The sequence below is a fragment of the Myotis nattereri genome (assembly GCF_964212035.1).
Source record: "Myotis nattereri genome assembly, chromosome: 14".
Lineage (NCBI taxonomy): Eukaryota > Metazoa > Chordata > Mammalia > Chiroptera > Vespertilionidae > Myotis > Myotis nattereri.
In genome coordinates this window covers 51,570,273-51,597,680 of record NC_138089.1, presented here as the reverse complement: position 1 = coordinate 51,597,680, position 27,408 = coordinate 51,570,273, and the positions used below count along the sequence as shown (strand labels likewise).

Sequence of the window (27,408 nt, the reverse complement as noted above, 5' to 3'; positions counted from 1 at the left end):
CATGTATTTTCTGTTTTATCCCAGGAATCCTCAATCTGGCCTCAGGAGTAGTGGATTTACTTCAGTTCTATTTCCCAGAATCTTTCGATCGCCTTCCAAGGGATTCTGGCCTCTTTGATGGTCCCAAACCAACGGTCCTGGAGTCTTGTAGTGTAAGCGACTTAGCAATTTTGCTCCGAGGGAACAAGAGGAAAACCCAGCCCATTGAATTTGGGGCCCACCAGGTGAGCTTCTTGGGATTGTTTTGAAATAAAAGGAAGTTTGCAATTGAAAAAAAGGTTTGAGAGGCTAAACTATTCTACAGGGTAGAATTCAATAGCCCTTCTCCCAGAGTGGGTAAATTTCAGAGATGGGTGAGTGACTAATTGTTACTAATATTTCCACTAGCCTGGCCAACCAAGTCGATGCTGGCTACTTCTTAATCGCATTACTGCCTCCTATAGAAAAGGACTGAGGTGCAGCTGATTTTTCTTTGTAGAATTTGATGTTTTTTTCCTTCTATCTTCCTTTTCTTTTTCTAGGTGATCCTTGTAGCCAATGAAATGGCAAAGGAGAAAATTCCAGAAGAACTGGGGTTAGCACTTGTGCTAACAGTTTATGAAGCAAAAGGCTTAGAATTTGATGATGTCCTCCTTTACAACTTCTTTACTGATTCCGAGGTATGTCATACTGACTTCTTTTCACACAATGCATGTGGCTATGTGTGAGTTACCCTGCCACTCTGGGAAAGAGAATTTGGAGCTGAGTAGAAGAGAGTTTGCCAAAGGTGCCTATTTCTGTTTTGGAGTATCATCCCTTTAGTGTGGGGCTTGGAGTGTTTGATGTGGGTTTTGACAGTGGCTATGAGTTGTTTCACAGTGTGTTATGGGCTGGTTCCCGCCCTTCCTTATTTTCTTGTATTCACCTTCTTCTAAATGCCTGGTACCCAAGTGCCAGCTGCCAGTTTTCACTAGCTACTGTTATCCTTGACTCCCAAGGATGCTCAAGTTGGAGTGAGCTCTAAGGAGAGCTTTCCAAGTGAAGGCAAGGGTAGCAGAGTCCACCCAATGAGGACAGAACTGGGCAAGGTCAGTCCATAGAGAGAGACAACTCCAGGAAGACAAATGAGGCTTGGTTCCTGCCCATTGGATCAGGTAATGTGGGGGACGAGAACAGCCGCCTGCCTGGGGGCTCCCTTCTGGCATGGCTTCGCCACCACTGCTTGTCACCCATGCAGACAATGGCAGCAAGAGTGTCCCCAGATTGACCCCCAGTGACCTCTGTGCCAGCTCATTGCTTTGACTTGATGGTCTTTCTCAGTGCATTATGGGTAGAGCCACTAACTCAAGCCCACTGCCCTTGGTTTTCTAGCCACTGATTTCTCTTCATCACTGTCTTTGGTGGGGACTCAGGCTGGCTGCTGACTGTGCTGTGGGTCTCCTTTGGGGACGTAGCTGGCTGTGCCCTGGTCCCTGTTGCAGACGTCCACTGCACATGGCGCATGCTCGGAAGGGCTGTTTCCATAGCCAATTCAGGAGCACCGCTAGCTTTGACACGTTAAAATCTGCCCCAGAATTGACCCTTTACATGGAATCCTTACTCTTTTTGTGATCTTTGAAAAAATGTCATGTTTGACTTGATAATACCTATAGCTAAGGTTGCCATGGGTGCTTGACAGTTTGTGAAATACCTTTTGAATGCATTGCCTCACTTTATCTCCCACCAGCCCTCTGAGGTTGTGTGTATTTTTATTACCCTAATTCTGCAGATAAGGCCGAGTGTCATGGAAATGAAGTCAATTGCCTATAGTGATAAGTGGCAGAGCCTAGACATGAACTCAGACGCTTTGAGTTCTAAATTTCACTGTACTCCCTTCCTTTTAAAGCCCTGCATGCAAATCAGCTTCTAGTACCTTCCACAGAGTGTATCTTTGCCATACCTTAAGTGCATTCCTTTTCTGTTGACTTTTGCTAATAAAATCAGATGCACTCGCATTAACCCTGGAACCATTTTTAATCTCTGAGGACTAACTTTTTTTTCTCATAATACATCCATTGGTCATGGTTGGACCGAGGCTCTCCTAAAGAGGAAGGGGTAAGAGTTTGTTGTTCCTGTCCTTTATTAAGTGCCAGTTGTGTGCTTGTGCCAGTAAGAAGCTCAAGGAGCTCTGGGCTTATGGATCTGTAGCTTGTGGTCGCCTCTGTTTGTGAAAGAAAAACCCAGTGATTGTCTCACTTTGATCCTGGAAATGGCAAAGGCCCGCGATACCTTGACCCTGTGCTCCCACCAGTGGCTCAGTGAGTTGCACAAAATTAAAACAATCACAAGTGGAATCTTTTGGTAACATCCACTCCCTCCTTTGTGCACACTAAGACTTATAGAAAGACCTCTGATGTGCTTCCCAAGGTACCAGGCAATGTAATTCTGCATTCCCAGAATAGAGCATACCCTTAGTCTGTCATTTACAACCTCAAAACCCCAACGTGTGCATCAGCACGTGAGAGGAAATGCATTAATCAAAGCAGAGGAAAGACAAGGATCACATGAGTCCCCAGTCGCCTGTGGGCTGGCTGCACAAGTGGGGTTTCTTTCGGGGTGACTGGCAGAAGGCTGTTGAATAGTAATTGCTGTTTGAGATGGGGGACTGTGGAGGGCTCCTCCCCATCCCTGGCCTCTTCTTCCACCCATCCTGGCTTGTGTTTCTGTCAGGCACTCCCTTTGCAGAACCTGCCACGTGGGTGAGCATGCGTGTGTGGGCATATGTGCGTGTGTGTGCGTGCGTGTGTGAGGGGGTCTTACTGCCCTGATTGGTGAGTTTTCTGTCTAGAAGATTTACTGTTTACCTGTTCTCCTGAGATGGGGAAGGAGCCAGGGAATGTTACTCCAAGTCCTTCTGTAGGATTTCGCCTCAGTTTGGGGAGGGGCAGTCATTCTCCCAGTCACCCCGAAACTCTCCTCCTGTGGGGACTTGGAAGGGTGCCTGCCATTTATATTCTGCCCCAGTGGGGAGTCCTTTCCTTCACACTCATGTGCAAATAGGACAGGAAGGACTTCAATAACCACAACCTTTGTGGGTTGCAGGCCCCACAGTGGAACGGTAGGCTTGCAGTAGAAACAGAGCCTTGTTCCTTCACTGTGATGAGTCCCAGTAGAAGCTGGAAGATTGAAAGGCTTCTTGCTTGATTGCCAGAAGTGCTGCAGGCCTGTGGTCTTGTGTCTTTGTGCACAAATGCACGAACTCACTTTTAAAAGGCTTGTCTCGAAAGTCGAATGTGTTTTATTCATGGAAACAGTTGTCAGGTGCCATGCGAGCAGCTTTTCTTCCCACTCAGCGGTTCTAAAATGCATTGTGCTTCACCAGCCCTTCCAAGACCAGCCAGTCTGCACCCCATGCTGTCTGCTGGGAGGTCCTCCCAAATGTCAAGTATATATGTCTCTGCCTGCTTTCCTTGGCAGACAGTTTGGTTGTGTAAACACCTTTACAGAGAGGACAGTCATAATATGCCCTGAGAGGTTTTTGTAACTTCCAGCTACTTAAATGATTACATGACTCACATCTCTTTTCAGAACCTGGTGATTAATTCCATAATTGCTTACTAGCATAACCATTCTTATTTAAGAGATAGTGTTTAAAGCATTTAACCTGAAGTTTATATAGTTTAAGTCATGGAATAACTGACAAGAGGCAATGAGCAGTATCCACTCCATTTTACCTTGAAGAGATACACAGGTGGCAAGTAGCACCACTTTAGGAAAAGCAAAGCAAAGTAGAGGAGAGTTAACAAGCTACTCTCACAAGTCACGGTACCGTATGAAATCTGAAATGTCGTAGGAATTCTGGACTCTAAATACTACATGTGACCTGGGTACTTTAGCCACACAGGGTCTGCAAACCATGCCCCCAGGGCCCAAGTCCAGCCCACTGACGTTTTCTAATGGCCTGTGGGCTAGAATGGTATTTACATATTTTAAAATGGTAAAAAAAAACAATGAAAAGGAAAGTAACATTACGTGGCCCGTGAAGATGATATTAAATTCAATTTTAGTTTTAAAAAAGACATTTTATTAGAAAACACCATGCCCATTAATTTACATATTGACCGTAGCTGCTTTGGTACTGTAGTAGCAGAGTTGAGCAGTAGCAAGAGAGACCTTAGGACTCACAAAGCCAAATATTTATTATCTGGCCCTTTAGAGAGAAAAAATTGCCCATTCATAGTCTACAGAGTCAGTATGGTTTGAGTTTACATAAAGGGGAAAACTGGCTAAAATATTGAACTCTTTATCAGCCATAGTAGTAGATACTCACCATTAATGATCTGCTTTTATTTTCCCAACAAACTTGGGTAGTTCTAGCATTCTCATTTTATAGAGCAAGAGAATGAGATCAAGAAGAGACAAACGGTTTGTCCAAGATCATGTAGCTAATAAGTGAAAGGACTGAGATATGAATTTGTTCTGTCTGAGCTCAGAGTTTACCTTGAACCATGTACCTCACAGCTCTGGAATATTCTTCCATCCTCGGTGAACAAGTTAGTTAGAAAATGCTGCCTCATGTGTTTTAGCAGCTGACCTTAAGTGGCATCTTTTAAACATGTAGTGAAAAGAGGCGAGGACACTGGGCTCCTTTCTCCATTGCCTGTTGAAATTCTTCCAACAAGAACTTCTTGGGCCCTTGGCATTCCTCTGGAAGTGGGCACAAGTGCCTGGCTTCCCAGCTGTCCTGACCACATCTGCGGGAGATTTCCTGGAAGCTTCCCTGACCCCTGCCTGCGCAACCTGAGACCCAGCCCATCATTTGGAGGCCATAGGATGGCCCCCTCCTCCTAGCTGGGGCTGACGGCCTGGTCCCCAGGCCAGGAAAAGGGGGGCTCAATTCTCCATGAGGCTCAGGGTGGCTGTGTGTAGAGTTGGAAAGCATGTTCTGTTGGTCTTTAATCTGTCCTTCTTGTTCAGGCTTACAAGGAATGGAAGATCATTTCCTCGTTTACACCTTCATCACCCGACTCCAGGGAGGCAAGCGGGCCGCTGATTGACGTGCCCCTGAACAAACCCAGCTCCTCTCAGAGTCGCTCTCTCGTGAATCCAGAAATGTACAAGGTGATTTTCTGCCATTTGTCCACACAGGTATTTGACAGGGAGCCAGTGACCCAGGCTGGGATGAGAAGATGAGATTGAAGATGAATGCTTGCTTTTGGCTCTTCCCGAACATCAGCCCTGGGGAGTGGAGGCAGGCGAGGGGGCGGCAGGGATACCCGTGTCCGAAAAGTCCCTGGTCTCAGCAAAACTGGGCCTGTTGGGTGGGCACTGTAAGAAAGTGAAGGGGGTGGTTGTACCTTCTGTTCCCCTCAGGAACTGTTCAGAAATTTTGATGTTGCTGATGGCAACTCAAAAGTGAAGTCCAGAATCCTAGTTAGTGGAGGCTATTGTTCAGCAGCCTTGACTGTTAAGGGGCCCGGCTTTCCTTGCCCTTCACATCTCAGCTACGTTACTGAGGAGGCAAAGCTGAAAAGTCCCGTTGAATTCCCCACTGAGGGGTAATGGGGAACTCAAGAAAGTGAGGGTGACATCACCGAAAATTGAACCAGCAAAACCAAAAACTACTTTCTCTTCAAGTACAACCCTAGTTTTATGTCTCAAAGTATAAAACAAACAAAATAGCAGCTATCAGGTTATTTCTGTAAATGCCTCGAAGGCTCTTGGAAATAGAAGTTAAATCCCCTAAGCTTTGCAAACTTCTAGGTAGCCACTCATCTGTTGTTGTCTTGAAAGATGCACTATTTAATCAAGTAGGCCGTCCCTGGTCCAAGTCATAATCACCTTGCAGCTACAGTGCTCAGTCATGGGGTCAGTCATGGGAATTTAGTACTTGGATGGTTATAATAGAAGCGTAGGACTGGTTTAATTTTTAAAAATAAGTTACAGTCATTGTGTAAGATATGACCATTGGGGTAAACGGAATGGAAGGTATATGGGACCTCACTGTACTATATTTTTCTTAAAAATATATTTGTATTGATTTCAGAGAGGAAGGAAGAGGAGGGAGGGAGGGGAGGAGGGAGGGAGGGAGAGAGAGAGAGAGAGAGAGAGAGAGAGAGAGACAGATCAATGATGAGAATCATTGATCAGCGGCCTCCTGCACACCCCCTACTGGGGATCAAGCCTGCAATCTGGGCATGTGCCCTGGCTGGGAATTGAAGCATGACCTCCTGGTTCATAGGTTGATGCTCAACCACTGAACCACACCGGCAGGGCTCTCTGTACTATCTTTGGAACTTCCTATGAATCTATAATTTATTTTGAAAGATAAAACTACCGTATATTCAAGGGAGGTGCTGAACTAATGTGTACTCCCCGCTGGAGCTGTTGATCAGTGCTGAGACCACAGTGAGCTCCTCGTTCTTCATCGCCTTGCGGGACTTCTCTGTAATTTACTTCCTGTATTTCTCCAGAATCAGGGTTAGCCCATTGAAGTGTGTCACCTTGTAGCTCTAGGCACAAGATTTATGGTCTCTGTCCTTATCCCACCTTTAGCTCCTCAACGGAGAGCTGAAGCAGCTGTACACAGCCATCACCCGGGCTCGCGCCAATCTCTGGATCTTTGATGAAAACCCGGAGAAGCGGGCTCCTGCTTTTAAATATTTCATTCGAAGAAATTTTGTCCAAGTTGTGAAGACAGATGAAAATAAAGGTAAGATCTCATTAACATATTCTGTCTGTGGGATAGAAAGTGTGTTACTTCCACTTGTTCTTAGGGTCAGATATAAAGGGCATAGATTTTGAGATCTCTATTCATTTATTGGTAAAGTGTGATGGGCAGTGTGTTGTAGTGGGATTGGGAGGGTTAACTCCTTTAGGGAAGATCTTTTATTTGTCCTTCACCAGTGAGGGCCATGGTCAAGGGTTAGAGGATATAGGCTCTACTGGGAGAATACAAATTGCTGTGGGCTTTTGGATCGCTGATTGGCAATATCTATAAAAATAAAGAATGAGCATAGCTTCTGACCCAGTAATTCCACTTTAGGAATCTATCCTAGGATATTCTTGTTTAAAATCTCAAAGATACATGAACTAGAGTGCTCATCACAGCCCTGTTTATAATGATAAGAAGCTAAAAACGACCTATGTGTCCCCCAGTGTGAAACCATTCATAGTGGCTCCTACGGTGCCAGGAGGACTGGTGGGTGTGGAGATGTGGGCACCTCTTCTCAACTTTATGCCCTTCCAGGCTGTTTGCAGTGTTTTCATTTTTTTAAAGAAGAACATTTTCATAATTTACAGAGACTAGTTAATTAAAAAATGGAGTGAAGGTCTCCTGATAGGATAACTCGGGAGAAATAATCAGCCCTGCATAAAGGAGAAAATAGTGATCTTTCTTGTGGGTTAGCAGTTGAGTTGGCTTGTCCAGGTCTTAGTTAATTTCTCCAAGGACAGGGCCAAGCTCTGGGCTCAGCTGCTGCACAGAGATGTTTGCTGGCTTCCTGAGCATGTTTCATCCAGTTGTATGGAGGCTCTTTCTGGTTACAGCCAATGGCTCAGTTGGGAACCAGAATTAGATGTTCTGTTGTGGCCCTGACTGTTGGGATATAGTGGGAAGAGTCAAAGGCTTGGGTTAACCTAGCATCTCATTAGTGTTCTCCGCCTCTGTAGCCACATGACCTTGTTCAGGTCCCACTTTCTCTCCCTGGGCCTTCACTTCCTTAACTGAAAGGAAAATGAGTGGGTTAGCCTACTGTGGGCATCCTTAATCTTTCCTGCATGCCATTATTCTCAAAATCTGTTCAGGCATCCCATTATAAGAGACCATCAAGATAGGCATTTTACAAATATAAAAATTCAAAATGAAAAAGGATTACAATTTATTATGTCTTGGTAGCATTAAGAATACGAGGAAATGCCCTAGTTGGTTTGGCTCAGTGGATGGAGTGTCGGGTTCCAGGTGCAATTCCAGTCAACGGCATGTACCTAGGTTGCAGGCTTGATCCCCATCCCAGTCGGGGCATGTGCGGGAGGCAGCCAATTGATATGTCTCTCTCACATGATGTTTCTCACTCTCTCTTCCCACTCCCTTCCACTCTCTCTGAAAATCAGTGGAAAAAAATCAATGGAAATAAAGGATTAACCAAAAAACAAAAGAAAGAAAGAAAGAAAGAAAGCAAGAAAGAAAGAAACAAAGAAAGAACACAAGAAAAGTACAGTCCTAATTGTGTTATAAATAGCACATGGTCAAATCTTTGAGAACATCTGTTCCCACTGTGCCAGGGAGCTGGGGATGAGTGTAGTGACTGATTCGGGTTTCTTCAACACAGTGCGGCAGCGTTCACTGGCCTTCTGCAGAGAAACTGCAGCACTTGGCTGTGAGTTAAATGTCACCAGGCCACTGGTAGTGCACACTGAGTCAGAACAAAATGCTGCGGAGTCATCTTTGCACACAGTGTTGTAGGGACAGCAGAGGACCCGCAGGGAGGGGTCAGGCTGCAAGGCTTAAGGCATGGTTTTGCACTTTCTAAACAAAGCTGGCATGACTGCCTGGCTCCCCGGTTGACATCCATTGTCTTGGGTATCTCTGACCCCTTCAGCTCGGATTCGGCTGTCTGTGTTGTCCTGGTAGTCACTGTAATCATGTGCTTGATGAAGCTATGGCTCAGACCCGCAGAATGCTGCCCACTCCTGGTGTCGCTCAGGGGGCGGTAGGTGGGGGAGCGATACCCTCACCAGCAGGCTAGTGAGGCTAACAGGTGGGTCTGACAGCAGGTAGTTATAACAGTCTATGTTCACCAAGGGAGTGTCATACTGCTCACTATGAGTGCAGAGTTGGCACATTTGGGAACACTGTGAACTCCCATCACCTTGTCCCTTGCTAAAGTCTCGACATGTGAGTTTGCTAAGAGGTATGTGGCTTTGGATTTTCAAGGAGGAATTAGAATTGCTACCTGTCTTCTAATCCATAGTCATAGAAAAGGTAGGGCCCTAACTGGTTTGGCTCAGTGGATAGAGCATCATAGGGCCCTAACCAGTTTGGCTCAGTGGATAGAGCATCAGCCTGCAGACTGAAAGGTCCCAGGTTCGATTCCGGCCAAGGGCATGTACCTTGGTTGCGGGCACATCCCCAGTAGGAGGTGTGCAGGAGGCAGCTGATCAATGTTTCTCTCTCATCGATGTTTCTAACTCTCTATCCCTCTCTCTTCCTCTCTGTAAAAAATCAATAAAATATATTTTAAAAAAAAGAAAGAAAAGGAAGGTAGGGCCAACCAAGTTCAAAAACCAAAAAATATATTTTCTCACCGCCATCCCCTCCTTTCGAAACCCACAACAACCGGGCCTGGTAAGCTATAATATATCTTTAAATGAATGCCAGAAAGACAATGCAGATGTATTCTTTTGCTAGGGGTGCCATAATAGAATATCACAGACGAGGTGGTTTATGCAACAGAAACTTATTTTCTCACAGTTCCCAAGGTTAGAAGTTCAAGATCAAGCTGTCAGCAGGTTTGCTTCTTCTGAGGCCTCCCTTTCTGGCTTCCAGGTGGCCTTTCCACTGTGCGAGCCCCTGGCATCAATCTCCTTTTCTTTTCTTTTTTTTCAAACATATTTTATTGATTTTTTATAGAGAGGAAGGGAGAGGGATAGAGAGTTAGAAACATCGATGAGAGAGAAACAACGATCAGCTGCCTCCTGCACACCCCCCACTGGGGATGTGCCCTCAACCAAGGTACATGTCCTTGACTGGAATCGAACCCAGGACCCTTCAGCCCTCAGGCCGACGCCCTATCCACTGAGCCAAACCGGTCAGGGCTCTCCTTTTCTTATAAGGACACCAGTTGGATTGGTTCCGGGCACACCAGAACAGCCTCATTTAGGCCCAATTTCTAAATATAGCCACATTCTGAAGTACTAGCTTAGGGCTTCAATGTTTACATTTTCAGGGGTTGGTGAGGGGGGGTACAAAATTCATCCGCTAAAAACAGGTTTAAGTGAACAAATGCCCAGAGAAGCAAATTTACTTTTCTTTTTCATTTTAGACTTTGATGATAGCATGTTTGTTAAGACCTCAACTGCTAAGGAGTGGATCGCACAAGGGGAATACTATGCCAAACATCAATGCTGGAAGGTAAGGGGCTGGACCAGAAGGCTGGGGAAGTCTTGGTGACTGGTGGCCTCATCTAGCCTCACTGGCATGTCTCTTACCATCATGTTTCCCACCAGGACAGGGTGGGGGTAATGGTGCTTTTGCCACTTCCTGCAACATCAAGTCACCCCTGGATGAGGGTAGTTCCCTGTCATACTTCTTCCCCGATGCAACCATGGCAGCCCTTCATTTTGGCCAAGGGCCAGCGTGTGGTGATACAAAAATGGAAGGTTTTTGCCCCACCAAGGAACACTACTAGTTATTTTCTTTCCCTCCTGTGTTCTATGCTTAAAAGCTTTTGCTGCAAACATGTGACAACTTTTTTATCCTCACCTGAGGATATGTGTATTAATTTTAGAGAAAGGAAAAGGGAGAGAGAGAGAGCCCTAGAGAAACACTGATGTGAGAGACAAACATTGATCAGTTGCCTCCCCTATGTGCCCTGTCTGGCGATTGAACCCGGACCCTTTCAGTGGATGGGATCAGCTGAGTTCCAAACAACTGAACCACCCAGCCAGGGCAATCAAATGACATTTTAAAACAGTAATAGATTAGTCCTTTTTTTTTTTTTTTTAAGTTGATCAGACATAGACTTCACTGCCCATTTGAGTCTGATGGGCATAGGCTAAGCTTTTTCACTAGACTGAGCTGACTGATTTCTAGCCATAGGACATCTTAGTGAGCCTGAGCAGTGTTCTTCTGAGAAATGGTATCATTGGCAGTCCTCTCAAAATACTGAACCAGCTTGAAGAGCCCCATCCTTTTCCCCACAGTCATTATCCCTCCAGATCACATGGTCTCGGGTGGGGCACCATTGAATGTGTGTCTGCTGTGATGCAGTGTTAATGACATCTTCACCTGCAGGTCACAGACACCTCAGCTCAACCAAGTCCACATGGGCCCAGTCTCATTCCATCTGCTCCTTGTCTGCAGCTTGTCTGAGATGTCCCCCTCATGGTCACATGATGGCTATGGCAGTGGCAACCATCTCAGCAGCATCCCAAGCAGGAAGGAAGGGCAGGCACTTTCTTCTCCTGGGTCTCTCTTTTATCACGAAGTCCCCAGTGGACTTCTCCTTACATCTCATTGGTTACTACTCAGTCACATGCCCATGCCTGGCTCTATGGGAGTCTGGGAGAGCTATCCCATCTGGCCTTTCATGGGAGGCAGGTTCTGCCATTAGGCAAGAAAGGTAGGAGTGGGTGTGGGTGACTGACAACAGGGTCGGCCACCACAGGCATAGCCACACGGAAAGGCACATTTCCCTCAGATCTGGCTCCCGCAGGCACCTGGAGTGCCCCGTGCTTGCAGGCGCAGGCAGTGCTTCCTGAGAGAACACCGGAACTGAGCCTGGGCCAGAGCATGACTTTTCCTTCCATGCCTTCGCGCTCATGCTAGGCTTGGTCCAGCTCCTCACACGTTACCGGAAAAGTGCCTGCAGTTTCTCTTGCTAATCCCGAAGAAATGTTCCGAGACAGTGATTTCTCTGAAGAGCTTATCCTGCCGCTTTAATGATCTTTCTTTTCATTGGAATTTCTTAGCGTTGGACCCGAGTGAAGGTACTGGGAAGTGATGAGTGCAATGAAAATACAAGTCAGAACTTACTGGGAGTCACTGTTGGAGGTGTCTTCCATCTGACATGCCTGGAGAAGGAATTCCAAGAGTTTTCTTTCCCCAAATTCTTAGGAGAATTTTGTCTCCTATGGCAGAGAAAGTGGTTTTAAGTCTACAGCAAGTAAGTCATATGTAGGATTCACCTTTTTTCTGCATACTGAACACCCCAAAACTTAAGTGGCTTAAAACAAGTCACTTAGGCAGCTCATAGCTCTGTGGGTTTGCAAAGCTGAGTTTAGCTGAGTAGTTCTGGTCTCAGCTGGGGGCCTCATGTGTCTGGACGCAGCTGCCAGGTGGCAAGCAGGTTGCTTCTGGCTCTTGGCTCAGGTGATGGGGTGATGGGGTTCCTGGATCACATGCCCTTCAGCCTCCAGCAGGCCAACCTGGGCTGGTTCATATGACACCTGAGCAGGGTTCAAAGAGGGCAGCAGACACACTCAGTCCTCCTGAGGCCTGGCCTGGATTGCTCCAGTGTTGCTTCCCTGTGTCCTGCTGGCCAAGCAAGTCACAGCTGAGATCAGAAGGGTGGGGACATGGGCAGCCTTTATAATGGGAGAAGGTGCAGGGTTATTTGATAAAAGGGCGTGGACAGATACAGGGAGGAATAAAGGACTGTGGCCACCCTTGAATCCCAAGGGGTGAGAAAACAGAATTTGCACTGTTGGGCGTATCTGGAAAGTATTTTCGTAAATATGTAGTCTTTAGCTGCAGAAGTCTTTTTAGGGGAGCCAGCACAGATGAGAATGTTATAAAAAGCCTTCTCCTCTTCGACTTTATTTAGACTCCACTAAAGGACTTCAGGACTCAGGTGGTTTGTTGAGTTTCTGGCTGCCTGTCAGTGAATGTTCCAGAATCTCAAATGAGAACTACTTGAGATTCATTCCTTCAACAGATTCCTATTAAGCTAGGGGCCAATATTGTGTTTAGGTTGTGGGGATATGATGATGAGCGAGACAGACAAACAGAAGATTGCACTGTCCCAGCTGTTGCAGATGTCAGAGGTGAGAGACCACCTGCCCCCAGAACGACCTGTCCTGGACAGGAAAAGCTGCTTCGAGTAAGGGAGTGTTGAGCTGAGACCTATGGGATGAATGAAGTTAACCAGGCAGAGAAGGGATGGAAGAACATCTCAATCGGGAACAGTATATGCAAAGGCCCTGTGGTGGGAAGGGGTATGGCACAGATCACAGGAATAAAAGGAAGCCCATGGGGCTGTGGGTGCTGCAGCAAAGAGCTTGAGCAGAAGAGATGCCATCCTGTCCATTTTATCAGCAAGTGCCACTTAACCCTTCCCTTACCCATGAGACCCAATCTCTACCTGTTGGGCAGAATGTGAACTTTCTGCTGTAGCCTGGGCTTGCAGACATGGTGTCAGCATTTCTGTTGGGGAACAGCAGCTTTCTGCTGGCAGGGATTGGGGTGCAGGCTGACTCCCCTGTGACACTTGTCTGCCCACCTTCTGTTTGGTTTACCCAGATCTTCATGTCCCAAGGGTCTGGTCAGTTATCTTCTGGGATATGTTTGGTACTGTCTCTATCCCCATTTCTACCCCCAGTGGGTGCACTGAGGCTGTTCCGCCAACACCACCGTTAGCCGTTACAGTCACCAACTGGGAGAACCTGTGTTGAGCCCAGAAAAGCCACGGTGTGCCTTTGGGCCAATTACTCTGTGTCTCTTACCTGAAGTTGCTACTCTGTACAAGAGAAGGATGTAACCTCTCATGCGTGACTGTTGGATGATTAACAGAGGGTGTTATTATGGTGGCCTGTAAAAGTATGCACTATGTACCCTTCCCATGGCTGCCGGGTACTTTGAGAAGGAACCTTTGAGTGTGAAGTGTTAGCCGGTAACACTATTGGACTTGATCCTTGGAGGCCGTTTTCTTTAGCTCACCAGCACCTTCCTCTCCTCCCTCTCAGATTGGGCTGGGGTGAGCCTCATGTTTTGTCAGCTCAGACACTCTGGTTCTGTTGGTCACCTCCATTCCCTTGCAGGGAATCAAAACCTTTCGCCTTTTCCAGGTTGCAGCCAAGTGTTACCAGAAAGGAGGTGCGTTTGAGAAGGAGAAACTGGCCCTGGCCCACAACACCGCCCTGAACATGAAATCCAAGAAAGTCAGCCCCAAGTAAGAGCCTCGGTCCTTTCAGGTTTGCTGTGGTGAGCTCAGCAGGTAAATACATTGGTGTTAGGTCAACGTCCCATGGGAACTCTGTTTTGTTTCCCCCTCACAGGGAAAAGCAGATGGAGTACTTGGAACTGGCTAAGACCTATTTGGAATGCAATGAGCCAAAGCTGTCCCTTAAGTGTCTGAGCTACGCCAAGGAGTTCCAGCTCTCCGCTCAGCTGTGCGAGAGGCTGGGGAAGGTACAGTCTGGCCCACGGCTGCTCCCGGGAAAACTGGGCTCCCTGTGAGCAGATGGGGGGTGGGGGGAGCATCTGCCTCTCTTGCTTCAGGAAGGGGCTCCAGTCCTCCAAAGAGGGAGAGGTTGGCCTTGTCCACTCTAGGATAGTCCTTCTTTCTCCATTTGCACAAATGTTCAGAGGGCTCCAAGGATATGCACGTGTGTGTGTGTGTGTGTGTGTGTGTGTGTTCATGTCTGTGGGAATGTTTGAGGCCTGATATTAACCGTGGGGAGGCCATATGTTCAAACCAAAGGGAAGACGGGCTTTAGAACATTCCTCTTCTCTTTCTCTGTGTTCGCAGTCTGGCGTCTGTCTGGGTGAATGGCTTGGCATTTCCATGGCAGTTGTTCTGTGTTCCCTGTACTTGCTCTAGATCTGCACCGACCATTCTGGCAGCCACTAGCCTCATGTGGCTATTTATTTTAAAGTTTAAGTTAATTAGAGAGTGAGAAAATTAACAGTCCATTTCCTTAGCCTCACCAGCCACATTTCAAGTGCTCGCGGATACAGAACATTTCCATTGTTGCAGAGAGCTCTGCTAGACAGACTGCTAGCCTAGGGCACGACGACTCACAGTGGGCAGCAGGCTGGCCGAGGCCACACACTATGGCTTTTCTGCAACAAGATTGGCACAGAAGATGAAAGTAAGCAGTTAGACATTTTTATAACAATTTAGCATTGCTATGCATCCAACTGGTGATAATTTTCTTAGTGAACATTTTTTATTGAGTTAGAATAGAATATGACATTGTATTAGTTTTAGGTGTACAGCATAGTGATTTGATATATGTACTAGTATATATTGTGAGGTGACCACCACCATAAGTTTGATATCACCACACAAAGTTAAGATTTTTTGCTTGTGACGAGAACTTTTAGGATTTATTCTCTTAGCAACTTTCAAATGTGCATGACAACATTACTGACTATAATCACCGTGCTGGAAGTTATGCAATTTGTTTTAATGAATCAGTGGCGATGGATTGGACGTGTAAAACCATTGAGTCCTTCACCGCCGGTTGTCTGAGAAGCAGTGCTCTACAGTGTCCAGCTGTGGCTGGTGCATTTGCCCTGGTGGGTTACCGTGTCGCTCCAGGAGGGAGGAGGGTTTCCATGTCTGTATGTGAAATGCATTAACTCCCGGATCCTCAGAGCACCCCGAGCATTGGGTGGGGTGGAGGTGAGACCTGTGGGGAAGTTTGAAGTGTGGCTCCCATGCTGCCTGCCCTGCCCCATGTTTATTATGGGATGTGACTTAGGATGTGGGAGATGGGATGGAATAGGAATTTCAGTGTGGCTGGAAGTTCTGGGTGCTAAGATTTCAGGAACTAGAATAGTTTCCAAACTCTCCGTATCCCTTAGTCTCTAATGCCATCACCCTCCAAACTCTAATGCCACCACTTGGACCCCAAGCGGTGACAACTGCAAGCCTATGCCTACTGCTTTCCCCTTTTTGCCCACCAGTGCCAGTCATGACTGAGCCAGAGACCCCTTCCTATCTGTCACCTCACCTTCCCAGCCTGCCAAGCTCTGCCTCTGAAAGTGGGGGGGAGGGGACCCAGGCAGCCATAGCACAGCCCGCATTCTCCCCTCCAGGACGTCAGTGCCCACAGATTGTGGATACCGCCTGCTCCCAGAGCCACAGCCGCCTCCTTTCCACTGCTGCAGGCTTGACCAGAACATTCCAGTAGCTCCAAGCCCCACCCAGGGGAGAGTCTGGGCCCCTTTTTTTTTTTTTTTTTTTTTTTTTTTTTTTTGCTGAGGCTCCTTCCTGGAATTGGGATTGGACCCTCAGCCAGCTTCTGGCCTTTTGGAGGCATCCCACCAAATCACCAGCTTTACTCAAATTGACCAGCTTGGCAGCAGCCTTTGTGAGAATCCTTCAGCCACATTGCCTCCCTGCTCCCAGCCCCACGTATGTGCTGCCTCCTCCCCCCGGAAGAAATGCCTGGGAGGGGCCGTGGGAGTGCGAGATTTCCTTTCAGGGATTCCTCTGCCTTGCCTGCCTCCAGCCTCTCCAGAGAGCAACATTGGTTTCCCTGGAAACCTCTCAGAGCCCTTGCTCTGGATGTCAGTGGGGACCCCCTCATGGAGCAGAGCCGGCCTAGTGGGGAGCTGCCTCTTAGAGTCATCCCCTCTTTTCTTCAGCTGGGGGCACATTGGCACTTATTGGGGCCTTCACTCATACTCAGGGAAATGTTTTCAGAGTAATCAGCATTGTCGAGGAGCGGCAAGGAGACAGCGCGGTTAGATGTACTGGTTATGGAGAGGCAAGGAGCCAGGGCAGTTAGATGGCACTGGTTATGGGGTTTTATCAATGTGGAAGATGGGTCTAAGAGCTCTCAGGTCTGTGCGGTCTCTGGACACAGAGGAGGCTCACACTCAAATCTTATGCATATTTTGGTCTTTCATGGAGCTTGTCGCACTAAATTAGACCCAGATGAGGTTTATCAGAGGGCCTGGCATATGTACTTGGTTTTGTTTTCTCTTTGGACCTCAGGTACAGCAAGTAGAGCTATGAAGTTAAATGTGCAACAAATCCAAGGACCTCTGCTGTGCCAGGCTCTGTGGGTGCTCAGCAAGCAGCAGGCGACAAAGCAGGGGCTCTGTCTGCAGAGCTTCCCTCTCTGGTGTGAGGGAGAGATGACACATAAGCCAGTGAGTGTAAGATGTCAGCGATGGTGAGAGGAGACAGGGTGGTAGGTATTGCTGTTTTAGACAGGGGGTGTCAGGAGCTGACTTTTGAGCGGAGACTCTGAGAACAGCTGCTGGAGGGCATGGCAGGCCAAGGATCCCTGCAGGGGTAAGGCCACAGATGGGAGGGTGTGGGCGAGGTTGAAGAACAGCAAGGAAGCCTTTTGGCCAGAGCAGAGCGAGCCAGGTAGAAATGGTAAAATGAGCAAGAGATGGGTGGAAACAAATCATGTAGGGCCTCAGAGTCCATGGTAGGGGACTGGACTTTGTTCACGTGGGGGAGGAAGCGGGGCGGAGAAGCCAGTAGAAGGTTTGGATTGGAGGACTGACATGAAGCTAATTATTTGGATGCTCTGTCAAGAGGTCTGTAGGCAGCAAGAGTAGAAGCAGAAATGTCAAGAAAGTCTAGTGGTGGCTGAGGCTGAGGTAGGTGGCCTGGATTGCCACCATGGTGATGGAGGTGATGGGAAGGGGTCATATCTGGGAAATGTTGGGAGAGCCAAGCAGGCAGGATTAAGTGATGGGTTGGATGGGGAGTGTGAGAGGGAGAGGAGTGGAATGCTCTTCTGTTCGTGGCAAGCCCACCAATGAACATGGTACAAGTCCACGCTCGTTGCATTTCATTTTGTTCATCCTCTTCCTCTTCATAGCCAGTCTCCATTCTCATTCTCTTCTTATTGGCAGCCATTGCAATGCATTTACTATATGTCCTCGTGTGCATGCGCAATGGAAGAATAAATAGTAGTATTTTCTGTGCATGTATATTTTAAGCTTATCTAAATACATCTATTCTGTTTTTCATTTTTTTTCCACCTCCTGCTATAGTGTTATGTCTGGCCAGGTTGCTGATTACTGATAGAATTCCACAGTGGGCATCTTCAACATTACTTATCCATTTCCCTAGTGGTGGACACCCAAGTGACCACCAACTCCTGGCTGCCAGACATGGTACTGTAGTGCAGGCTGTCTCCTCCAGTTCTGTGTGAGACCGGGAGATGTGATGTTAGAAATGAGATTGCTAGCCCCAGGGTATGCATATACTTAGTATCAGCAAGTGAAGGTGAGAGCTTTCCAGAACAGTCATGCCACTTGGTGCCTGTGGGCTCCACATTCAGTGGGTACTGATTTTCTGAATTTTGCAAACCAGATGGTTGGATCTCAAATGGTTTTAATTTGCATTTCTCTGATTATTAAGTTTCCCCCACTGTGAACTGCCAGTTTATATCTTTGGCTTAGTTTTCTGTTGTGTTTTTAGGAAAGTCTTTTTTTTTTCTTCTTTCTTTTTTTAATGGCTGCAGGAATCCATTTTATGTTCTGACCTGCCTAGTGTAGTACAGTAGCCACTAGCCACATGTGGCAATTAAAATTAATCAAAATTAAATGCAATAAAAAATCAGCTCCTTGATTGCACTGCCCACATTTCATTGCTCACAATTCACACCTGGTGAGTGGCTGCCATGTTGGATAGCATAGATATGGGACATTTCCATCTTCACAGAAAGGTCGGTTGGACAGTGCTGATCTAGATGTCAGTGTTTTTCTTCTCTCTGTTAACTGTGTTTCACTTGTTCATTGTTGAACAGTTTTGATGTAACCAAATCCATCCATTCCTCTCCTGAATGTGTGTTTCGGGTTTTGCTGAAGACCTTCTTCACCTCTCAAGTCACAAGAGATAGTTTCATACATTCCCCCCAATAGCTTTCAAACTTATAGCTTTAACCCATCTGGAGCTTCACTTTGTGTATTGTGTATGGTGTGAGGTTGGGGTTTACATTTATTTTTCTCCCTATAAGGCAGTGATGGCGAACCTATGACATGCGTGTCAGAAGTGACACACGAACTCATTTTTTTGGTTGATTTTTCTTTGTTAAATGGCATTTAAATATATAAAATAAATGTCAAAAATATAAACCTTTGTTTTACTATGGTTGCAAAGATCAAAAAATTTCTATATGTGACACGGCACCAGAGTTAAGTAAGGGTTTTTCAAAATGCTGACATGCCGAGCTCAAAAGGTTCGCCATCATTGCTATAAGGAATTAGTTTCCCCCACATTACCTGTGTTTTAGTCATCCCCCCGCCCCTCCAATGGATTCTAACAATTAGCAAGACATACGACTATTTTATTCATCACTCAAGATGTTTAGTTTATTTTTAAGATCAAAAGTTATGTTCTGAGTATTCAGAGAAGAAAATTGTATTCCATCTTAGATAAAAGATGCCGCCTATTTCTATAAGCGAAGCCAGTGCTACCAAGATGCTTTCAGATGCTTTGAGCAGATTCAGGAATTTGATCTAGCACTTAAAATGTACTGTCAAGAGGAGCTCTATGAAGAAGCTGCTGTTGCAGTAGAAAAGTAGGTGGTTTTATTCTCTCCCTCCCCACCCCTGCTTCCTGGGGCTGCCTGCCTTGGGTGATGTCACCCTGTTCTTCCATAATGGCTTGACCATGTCACCCTTCTTCCACTTGAGTGGTGGTCTCGGTGCTGGCTCAAGATCTTGAGAACAGGACTCTGTGTTCTCCATGCTCTTTATAAGCTTTGACTCAGGGTCATGAAGAGAAGGGGCTGAAGAAGAGGTTACCAGTGTGTATATAAAATGCACAGCAATTTTGTGCTTAGTGACGGTTCTGTCCTCTCACCTTTACCTGCTGAGATGACAATTTCACTGGCGTGTGGCTAGATAAAGGTAAGAGCACTAGTGGGCAGTTAGGATTTTGCTTCATTGTGATCTACTGGTAGATGCTCAGCTATGTATTTATAAATAGGTATATGATAGGTATGTGCACATACCCTCAGTTTTAAAATACATAGGTTTCATACATGACCCAGTGGAGGCCTCCTGAGCCTTTAGCCTAGTTGCTATTCCAAAGGGGAGGAGGAAATGGGTGGGTTTAAAGCTTGACAAGGAATCTAGAAACAGCATGTGGTTGAGGCCCCCAGAGATCTCCCTCGTGGTATTAGAATCTGTTATTCTTCATTTCTGTTCAGCAGGGGTTTGGATCCCCTCTCGGCTCCTGGAAAAGTAGGCTATATACTACATGTGGCAATTTTACTTAAGTTGCCCTGTGCTGTATTTTGGAGGAAGTTTTCAAGTGGTGCATGACAATGAGTTATGACTTGGGTCATCTTTCCCTGTAGGTATGAAGCAATGCTAAGGAGCAAGACCCTTCCCGTATCCAAGCTCTCCTATTCAGCCAGTCAGTTTTACTTGGAAGCTGCAGCAAAGTACCTGAGTGCAAATAAGATCAAGGAGATGATGGCTGTCCTCTCGAAGCTGGACGTGGACGACCAGCTGGTGTTCCTGAAGTCTCGGAAACGGCTCGCAGAGGCCGCAGACCTGCTGAACAGGGAAGGCCGGAGAGAAGAGGCTGCCATGCTGATGAAGCAACACGGCTTCCTGCTGGAGGCCGCCAGGCTCACTGCCGACAAGGACTTCCAGGCCTCGTGTCTGCTGGAGGCTGCCCGCCTCAATGTGGCTAGGGACTCAGAGGTAGAACATACCAAGGCCATTCTGAGAGAAGCCCTGGATCTCTGCTATCAAACCAATCAGCTGTTCGGCATTGCTGAGGCCCAGTTCCTGCTGGGGGTGATCCTGAAAGACTTTCAGAATCTCAAGGATGCCTTCTTCAAGTTCGACACTCTCAACCACTCGGCTGGCGTGGTGGAAGCGCTCTACGAAGCCACCAGCCACTGTGAGGCTGACCCTCAGAAGGTTCTGGCCTTGGCTCCGGGGGGCTTGGAAGTCCTCCTCAATCTGGTCAGGGCCCTCAAAAGAGTCACCAACAACGCAGAGAAGGATATGGTCAAGTTTTGCTTTGAGTTTTTTGGGATTTCTCAAGTGGATGCCAAGTATTGCCAGATAGCTCAGAATGACCCTGGACCCATATTAAAAATAATTTTTGACCTGGATTTAAACTTGAAAGAGAAGAAAACAAAAGATCATTTCTTGATAATGACTGACCAAGTGAAACTGGCCCTAAACAAACACCTCTTTAGCAGGCTGTGTCAGATCACGCAGAGCCTGCTGGGGAAGACCTACCCGGGCATCTGCCTGCGGTTCATTGTTGGCTTAAAATGTGAGGACGGAAACTGTGAAGATTACCACAGGCCTCTGCGGCGTTGTGAGGCCAAGTGTTTGGTTCAGTCGAAAATGCACCAGGTGGCCATCAACGGGCTGCTTTTGGAAGCCAAGAAAGTATTCCCTAAAAGCTTAGCTGAAGAACTGGAACAGATCGATTATATTCTGTCTGCAGATAAGTATGGCCATTGCAAATCCTTCCTGAGTGTAGTCTTCCCTAAACATTTCCATCAGCGAGTGTTGTCCGAAAACCCCATGGCGTGCAAAGAGATCCTCAAACCCAATTACAAGTCCTTCCGGTCCTACAGGTTTGCCCTAAAGGAGTACATCTACTTCCTGTTTCAGAACGAACGGGCGCGCAGCCGCCGGGAGTCCACCGACCTGTGGCTGAGCGCCATGCAGGCCTTCCTGCTCTCGTCCAGCTACCCCGAGGAGTTCGGGAAGCTGCTCCACCAGGAGGAAGACAACTACCACCGGGAACTCAAAGCTCTCGCGTTGGAGAAAGAGGAACGGGGCCGGGGCCGAGGCAGCAGGATGAAAGGGATAGAGGGGAAGTTCGGCATGCTGGCACCCAACAAGGATGATGAGAGCACCGAGAAGACCCACCTGTGCTTCATCCGGCTGCTGGAGAATTGCATCGACCAGCTCTACGTGTATAGGAACCCAGAAAACTACAAGAGGCTCTTTTTCCGTTTCATGAACGTCCTGGTCAAGAGGTGCAAAGAGCCGCTCATCCCCAGCATTGGGAACACGGTGGCCCTGTTGGAGTTCCAGTTCGTCCACTGCGGGGTGGTCCTGGCCCGCCTCCGGAAGAGCGCCATCCTGTGCCTCCCCAAGAGCTACATCGCGCTCTTGCACTACTGGGAGTTCCTGTTCAGCAAGAGGGACAAGGAGTTCGGGGACGTGTTCTCCATCATTCAGGACTACAAACCGAAGGATGTGACGAGAGCCATTCAGGATTTCCGCTTCCACCTCTCCTACCTCGTCAAGGTGCTGTGCGGCTACGAGAATGTGAACTTCAACGTCCTGCTCGATGCCTTCAGTGACATAGACTGTGTGGTCTCCGGGGAGGCGGAGCGGACCCTGGTGCTGTGCTTGGTGATGCTGGTGAATGCCGAGGTGGTCCTGCAGCCGTTCTGCAAGTCGCTCCTGCACCGCCACTTCCAGGAGATCGAGAAGAGGCTGCAGCTGATGAGCGTTGACTACCCAGACCAGGTGCCCGAGAGGCTCCAGGATGTGGTGAAGCGGGTGCTGATGGCGGCCGATGTGAAGTCAGTGGCCGAGGCGCTGCAGGACCTGCTCTTTGAGCGCGATGAAGAGTACCTGATGGACTGCCACTGGCGATGGGACAGCGGGCACACCAAAGGGGTCACGGTCCACGGCCTCTATCACGAGGAGGTCAAACTAAACCGCCTGCTCTGCGTGGACCCCGTGGGCTACTTTGCCGAACCAGAGTGTGAGTTTGGTCAGGATGAGACGGATGAGCTGGCCTTAGAAGACCGAGACCACCTCCTGGCCACCATCCTGTCCCAGAAGCAGTGGAAGGCTTCCATCCAGAGGAAGTTGAGGAGAACGTGCCTGGTGGTGGCCCTGTGCATTAGCTGGAAGAGGAGGGTGAGTGCCCAGATGGGGTGTTCCAGGGAGGAGACCAGGGAGCCTGGGACCGGGATCTTCAAAAAAGCCGACGTCGACAGGACCCAGTGCGACCTGTGCGGGGTGAAGTTCACCCGAAGTCCTGAGAACTATTTCAGCCCTAGTAAAGCCTTTGAAGGAGAGACTTCAGAGGCGGTGGCCCTCTCCGAGGCTGAGCTGGGTGACAAGGAAAGTCGGGAGAGGAATAGCGAGTCTTATGAGCATCACATCCACCTAGAAGGCCACCAGAGGCAGCAAATGGCCTACCAGAAATACTCTGAATTCTTTCATGAGAAGGTGGACCCGGCCATCGACGAAGGCAAGCTGGTGGTGCAGGACATCGAGCAGAGCGTGTGGATTCGTAGTCACCTGGGCTCCAAGGAGCACAGCCTCATGCTGCAGAGGAAGGTCCAGGAGAACATCAGGAAGGTTTCAGATGCGGTGGAGGACCTCTACAGGCAGAAGGCCTGGGCTGGCGGTAAGGGGCCCTCGGGAATGGGGGCCCAGGCCGTGGTAGAACCTGGGCTTTGAGAACACAGGTCAGAATCAAGCCCTTTGTGTTGAGGTCTGACCTGGGGTCATGGAACTTGGCGTTTGCAGAAATACAAGTAAGGACTGTGTGTTCTCAAATTAGAGCAAGGCACCATGGTTTGGACCACCCTTTCCCCAATGAAAAACTTCCTGAGTATCTTGGGCTGGGCTGGTTCCCCTGGCCTTACAAGGATAGGGCTTACTGCCTAGTTCTATGGAGATAATATAGGGAGAATGTTTAAAGTCTTGAGCTTCTGAGTCATTCATTCATGATCATTTCTTGAGCTCCCACTCTGTGCTAAGATCTGTAGGTGCGTAGCTGGTCTCTTCCCTTTAGGAGGGTCCTTAAGCCATACCCAGTGTGAGCCCTTAATGATAAGAATGCTAATGGGTCTTTGAATCAGATTTCCTCTAACTTCCTAATTAGCTACTTCTTAGCAACACGGAATGGAAGTTATGTTCCGTACAAAGTGAGTGAAATGGCATATTTTAGAATCATTCCATAATTCAGACACTGCAGTTTAAGGTTTAACAGACACACAGGAATGATGCCGGGCTAGCATTTAATCGCAGTTTATGCTGCTGGTGGCAGAAGTGGGCCGTGGGGCCTTGTCTGCCGTTTTCCTCGGGGGAAGCAACAGAGACAAGCTCTGGGGAGGCGGGGGCTTTGGCTCTAGTTCTGGGTGTTCGAGGCCCTATGGCAGCCCCTTCACTCAGAGCCCTTGTTCTTTGGTTCCCACAGCGAAGGAGGTGATGACTCGGCTGGTCAACGTTCTGATCCCGTCAGTCAAGGATGCGAGGGAGTGGCTGAAGAAAACAGAGCTGCACCTGAAGGAGGAAGGTAAGGAGCCCTTTGTCCTAGGACCGCGCTCTGGGCCCCATGGTTCTTGGTTCTGCTGACGTTCAGGTCAGGCTGACGTGGGGCTGTCCAGGACATCAGCATTGACCACTGCCTGTCTAGCACCACTGCCCCGCTGAGCGAGATTTTTTGTCACACGGTATCTGAGCTTCTCCACCAGACTGAGGGTTATTCCGGGTTTATGTTAGTTGTTTTTTTCTAAAAAATGTTTTGCCACTCGAGCTGTTATCAATGCTCATCGGTCACTACTCATACTCAGAACAGTGACTCCCAAGGATGCACAAAGCATTGCAGAGCCATTCCTTGATAAACATGTTTGCATATAAGTTAATGATTATTAATGTGTGTTTAGTGTGTGTCAGTGCTGTCCTGGGCTTGGGATAGAAAACAAACTGAATCATTGGGGCAGCTTGCAATTGTCTTCCCACAGAACATTGAGGGCTGTGTCGGATGAGTCAGGCTTCTCTCCCGACAGTCAGAATCATCTTGCCAAGTTCTATTTGATCTGGAAAGTCTTCTCTCTTGCCCATTCCAACTGCTGCCCCCTCCCCACCCGCCCACATTTCTTCTTGCTCTGAGTATTTTGCCCGGCCCAGGTGGCCCTTCTTTGAGTCCTTTTAATCCAGACGCTACTGGAAATTGCAGACTCCAGAGCTGGGGGGAACTGGAGGGCCCTTGGCACAAATGTCTATGCCAATAAAAAAAAATCTGGGACTATTATTTCAAGATGGAGGTAACTGATGTATCAACTCTAGTCTGTGGTTGAGTTTGGGTTTTGTTTGGTTTCTTTCATTTAAAGGGCCTCTAAAAGAAGGCCAAAGGAGCCAGCCTGTAAGAGAACTTAATTCCAGAGATGAGGGCTTCTCTTGGCTTTGGCTCATCCTGGGAGGCAGCATCTGTGCTCAGATACATCCTCACTTTCTGTCACCCTGGCGGGAGGCCTTTTCCCCTTTAATTTAAAACAATTACAGAAACATGAGGTTTTACTAGGGTGTTATGTTTTGCAGTGGAGTGGGGAAAAATCACCATTCTGCACATTGTTTTTCTTTCTTTCTTTTTGGTTTTGTTTGCTTTTTAAATAGGAATCGTTCAGGAAGATGAATATGAAAATGAAATTGAGGACTTTGGTGAGCTCCGTCCTAGAAGGCGTTCACGGAAATGTGGAAAGCAGAGAAAATACTAGGATCCACACAGCTGCTGCTGCCTAACCTTCAGAACATTCCGTCCGGACTTAGAATCCTGAATGCTGGGTCAGAAGAGAAAAGAATGTCAATTAGCATAAAAAAGTAGGGGAGTCTAGCAACCTCTTTGCTTTGTGATATTGCTCCTTCCAAGGTGGCTTAGGGTCTGACTGCTCCCTCCGAGCGGGCCCTCTAGTGCTTTCCCAGTTCAGGCCTAGCAGTATTAGCTCCCCTGAAACTCGTCAGATGAGAGGAGCCATCACTGAAGGGAACCTTGGGTCTCCTCCCCCAAATCCCCAAGTTCTTTGGCTCAAAACCATCACGACATGAGCAGTAGGAGGGACACCCCTCACCTCAGAGTTGCGGCTTCCCTGGGCCGGGACATCCCTCCAGGGATTCCCTCATCCCCTTCCACACGCTGCAGCCAGGGCTGTGCGTGCCCAGGTCTGTGTGGGCCCTGCCACCGGCCTCTCCTGACCCCAATCCAGTCTGGTCATCTCTGAGCCTACTTGTAGCATAGTTTGTTTCGTCATATAGGTTAGCCTTTTCTTTGTGGCAACTTTTCTGCCCCCCCCCGCCCCCCCCCTCCCCCGCCATGCCCAGCTACATGTGCAAGTCATGGTTAGACTACCTCACAATGTAGTCAAGAATCCCCCCGTGTCCTTTGGGCGGCCAGGATGGGGATGATGCTGGGGGCCTTCCAGCCTGCCTCGCCAAGGTGGCCCTCACTCCGCCTCGGCTGTGGGAAGACATCTCTGAAAGTGTTTTGTGTGTAGCCGTGTATGTCGTTTCCTTGGTTCTCCCTGGCAGCTTGTCATTCTAGCTCAGGTTGACATTCTGATGAGTTTTCTCCCACTGAGCTCACCCCGTGGGACAGGGGCGGCCTGCAGCGATGCAGGTTAGGAAGGTGGACAGAGTAGTAGGCTGGTCGTACAGTGCCAATCCATAGGGACTCAGCTGTGAATCACTGCCCGAGGCTGGGAGGCCCATAAAAGGAAGGGTGGTGGTGGTGGTGGGGGGGGGTCGGTGTACAGGAGGCATTGCTCCCCCCACCCCGCTGGGCCAGTGGCCGTCAATAGGGTTCCATTCTGGAGGCCTTGGTGCCTCTCTCGAGATCACTGCCCGCCGCTTCCCCAGCCCCTCAGCTGGGCTTGGAGCAGAAGGTCAGGCTCCCCCTCGGCCCTTAATTGTTTTGTCATCACAACGGAACCGACTTTCCACCCACGTCGTCGCTGCTGCTTTTGCTGCTCATTGTTGTCACTGTCTTTCTAAATGACTATTTCCTCAAAATGTTTATGTTTCTAACTTTTATTAGTTATGTTTCTAATTTTTATTCCAGGTGTTTTTTATAAACTTCACTTGCCAGATAAACAACCCCAATCAAATCTTGCTGTATTATCACATTTTATAAAGTTAAATCATTTCTCTTACATGCTGCCGTCCCATTTGTTTATTTCCAGTCCCTGCGCAGAGAGTGAAGGGGTCGGTCTTGGGCTGGTTCTTTCTGGTAGCTGGTTGATGTGGGCCAGAGCTTGCTGTGCCTCCCAAAACTAAGGCAGGGACAGACAAAGCACAGCCCGGCACTCGCAGCTGGTCGCAGTGTCCCTTGAGGGCCTGCCTGTGCAAATTCTTTCCCATTTGGATGCTCTGAGCATGCAGGTGTGGACAGTTTGGTCAGTGCGGTCAATTGGGACCACCCCCTAACATTGCCCTGGGGGGCAGGGGACCTGGAGTCGAGTCCTTGTCCTGCCCCTAATGAGCCAGTAACCTGGGGTGAGTCAGATCCATGAACACCACCCTGGGGTGGGGGCGAGAGATGGAGATGGGGAAGCAGCGTGATGGACATGTGGGCCGCCTGGGGGCATAGCCAACTGGCCCCAGTTTCCCCCTTTCGGAAATGAATGGTCTAAGGCTTGAATACCCTCAGGTCTTGGTTGTGTGATCCCAGTGTTTGCTTGTGTTGGGTGAGCAGGACAGCTGAGTCTAAGGAAGCAAAGTGTCCTCTGGTTCTATGCCTCAGGGTCCCAGAGGCTCAGGTCTGGGAGAGACGGTGCTGCTCCTTCTATGTCAGCACCTTCTAAAAGAGCCGCCTGGAGAGAACTCCCAGGGAGCCATGTCCTCAGCTCGTCTGGCCCTTAGAGTGGGTGTGGGACTGTGGGCGGAGAATCAGTAATTCCCATCCATGACCCAGTCCTGAGGCCCAGTCCAGTAGCAGGCACTTTGGTGCCCGGGCCTTGACTGGAAGTCCAGGATAGGGGTGTGTGTCAAGGGTCCCCAAGACCCTGTCAGTCTGCCTTTGGAAGGAT

General features: G+C 48.3%; 1 protein-coding gene across 4 annotated transcripts in view; it reads left to right on the top strand.

Annotated features, from left to right (window-relative positions):
• TRANK1 (tetratricopeptide repeat and ankyrin repeat containing 1) overlaps positions 1-26,533 on the top strand; it is a gene marked incomplete at its 5' end in the record, with an annotated part of 83,162 nt that extends 56,629 nt beyond the window's left edge. For all 4 annotated transcript variants that reach the window (XM_081105938.1, XM_081105937.1, XM_081105936.1 and 1 more), the window contains 11 exons: positions 25-224; positions 522-659; positions 4,936-5,079; positions 6,514-6,670; positions 10,002-10,090; positions 13,744-13,847; positions 13,954-14,086; positions 19,031-19,176; positions 19,960-23,009; positions 23,805-23,903; positions 25,004-26,533. In XM_081105938.1, the coding sequence (XP_080962064.1) occupies positions 25-224; positions 522-659; positions 4,936-5,079; positions 6,514-6,670; positions 10,002-10,090; positions 13,744-13,847; positions 13,954-14,086; positions 19,031-19,176; positions 19,960-23,009; positions 23,805-23,903; positions 25,004-25,104 (4,361 nt within the window). In that variant the 3' untranslated portion in view covers positions 25,105-26,533. The remainder of the gene's footprint in view (positions 1-24; positions 225-521; positions 660-4,935; positions 5,080-6,513; positions 6,671-10,001; positions 10,091-13,743; positions 13,848-13,953; positions 14,087-19,030; positions 19,177-19,959; positions 23,010-23,804; positions 23,904-25,003) is intronic.
• Between the last annotated feature and the right edge of the window lie 875 nt (positions 26,534-27,408).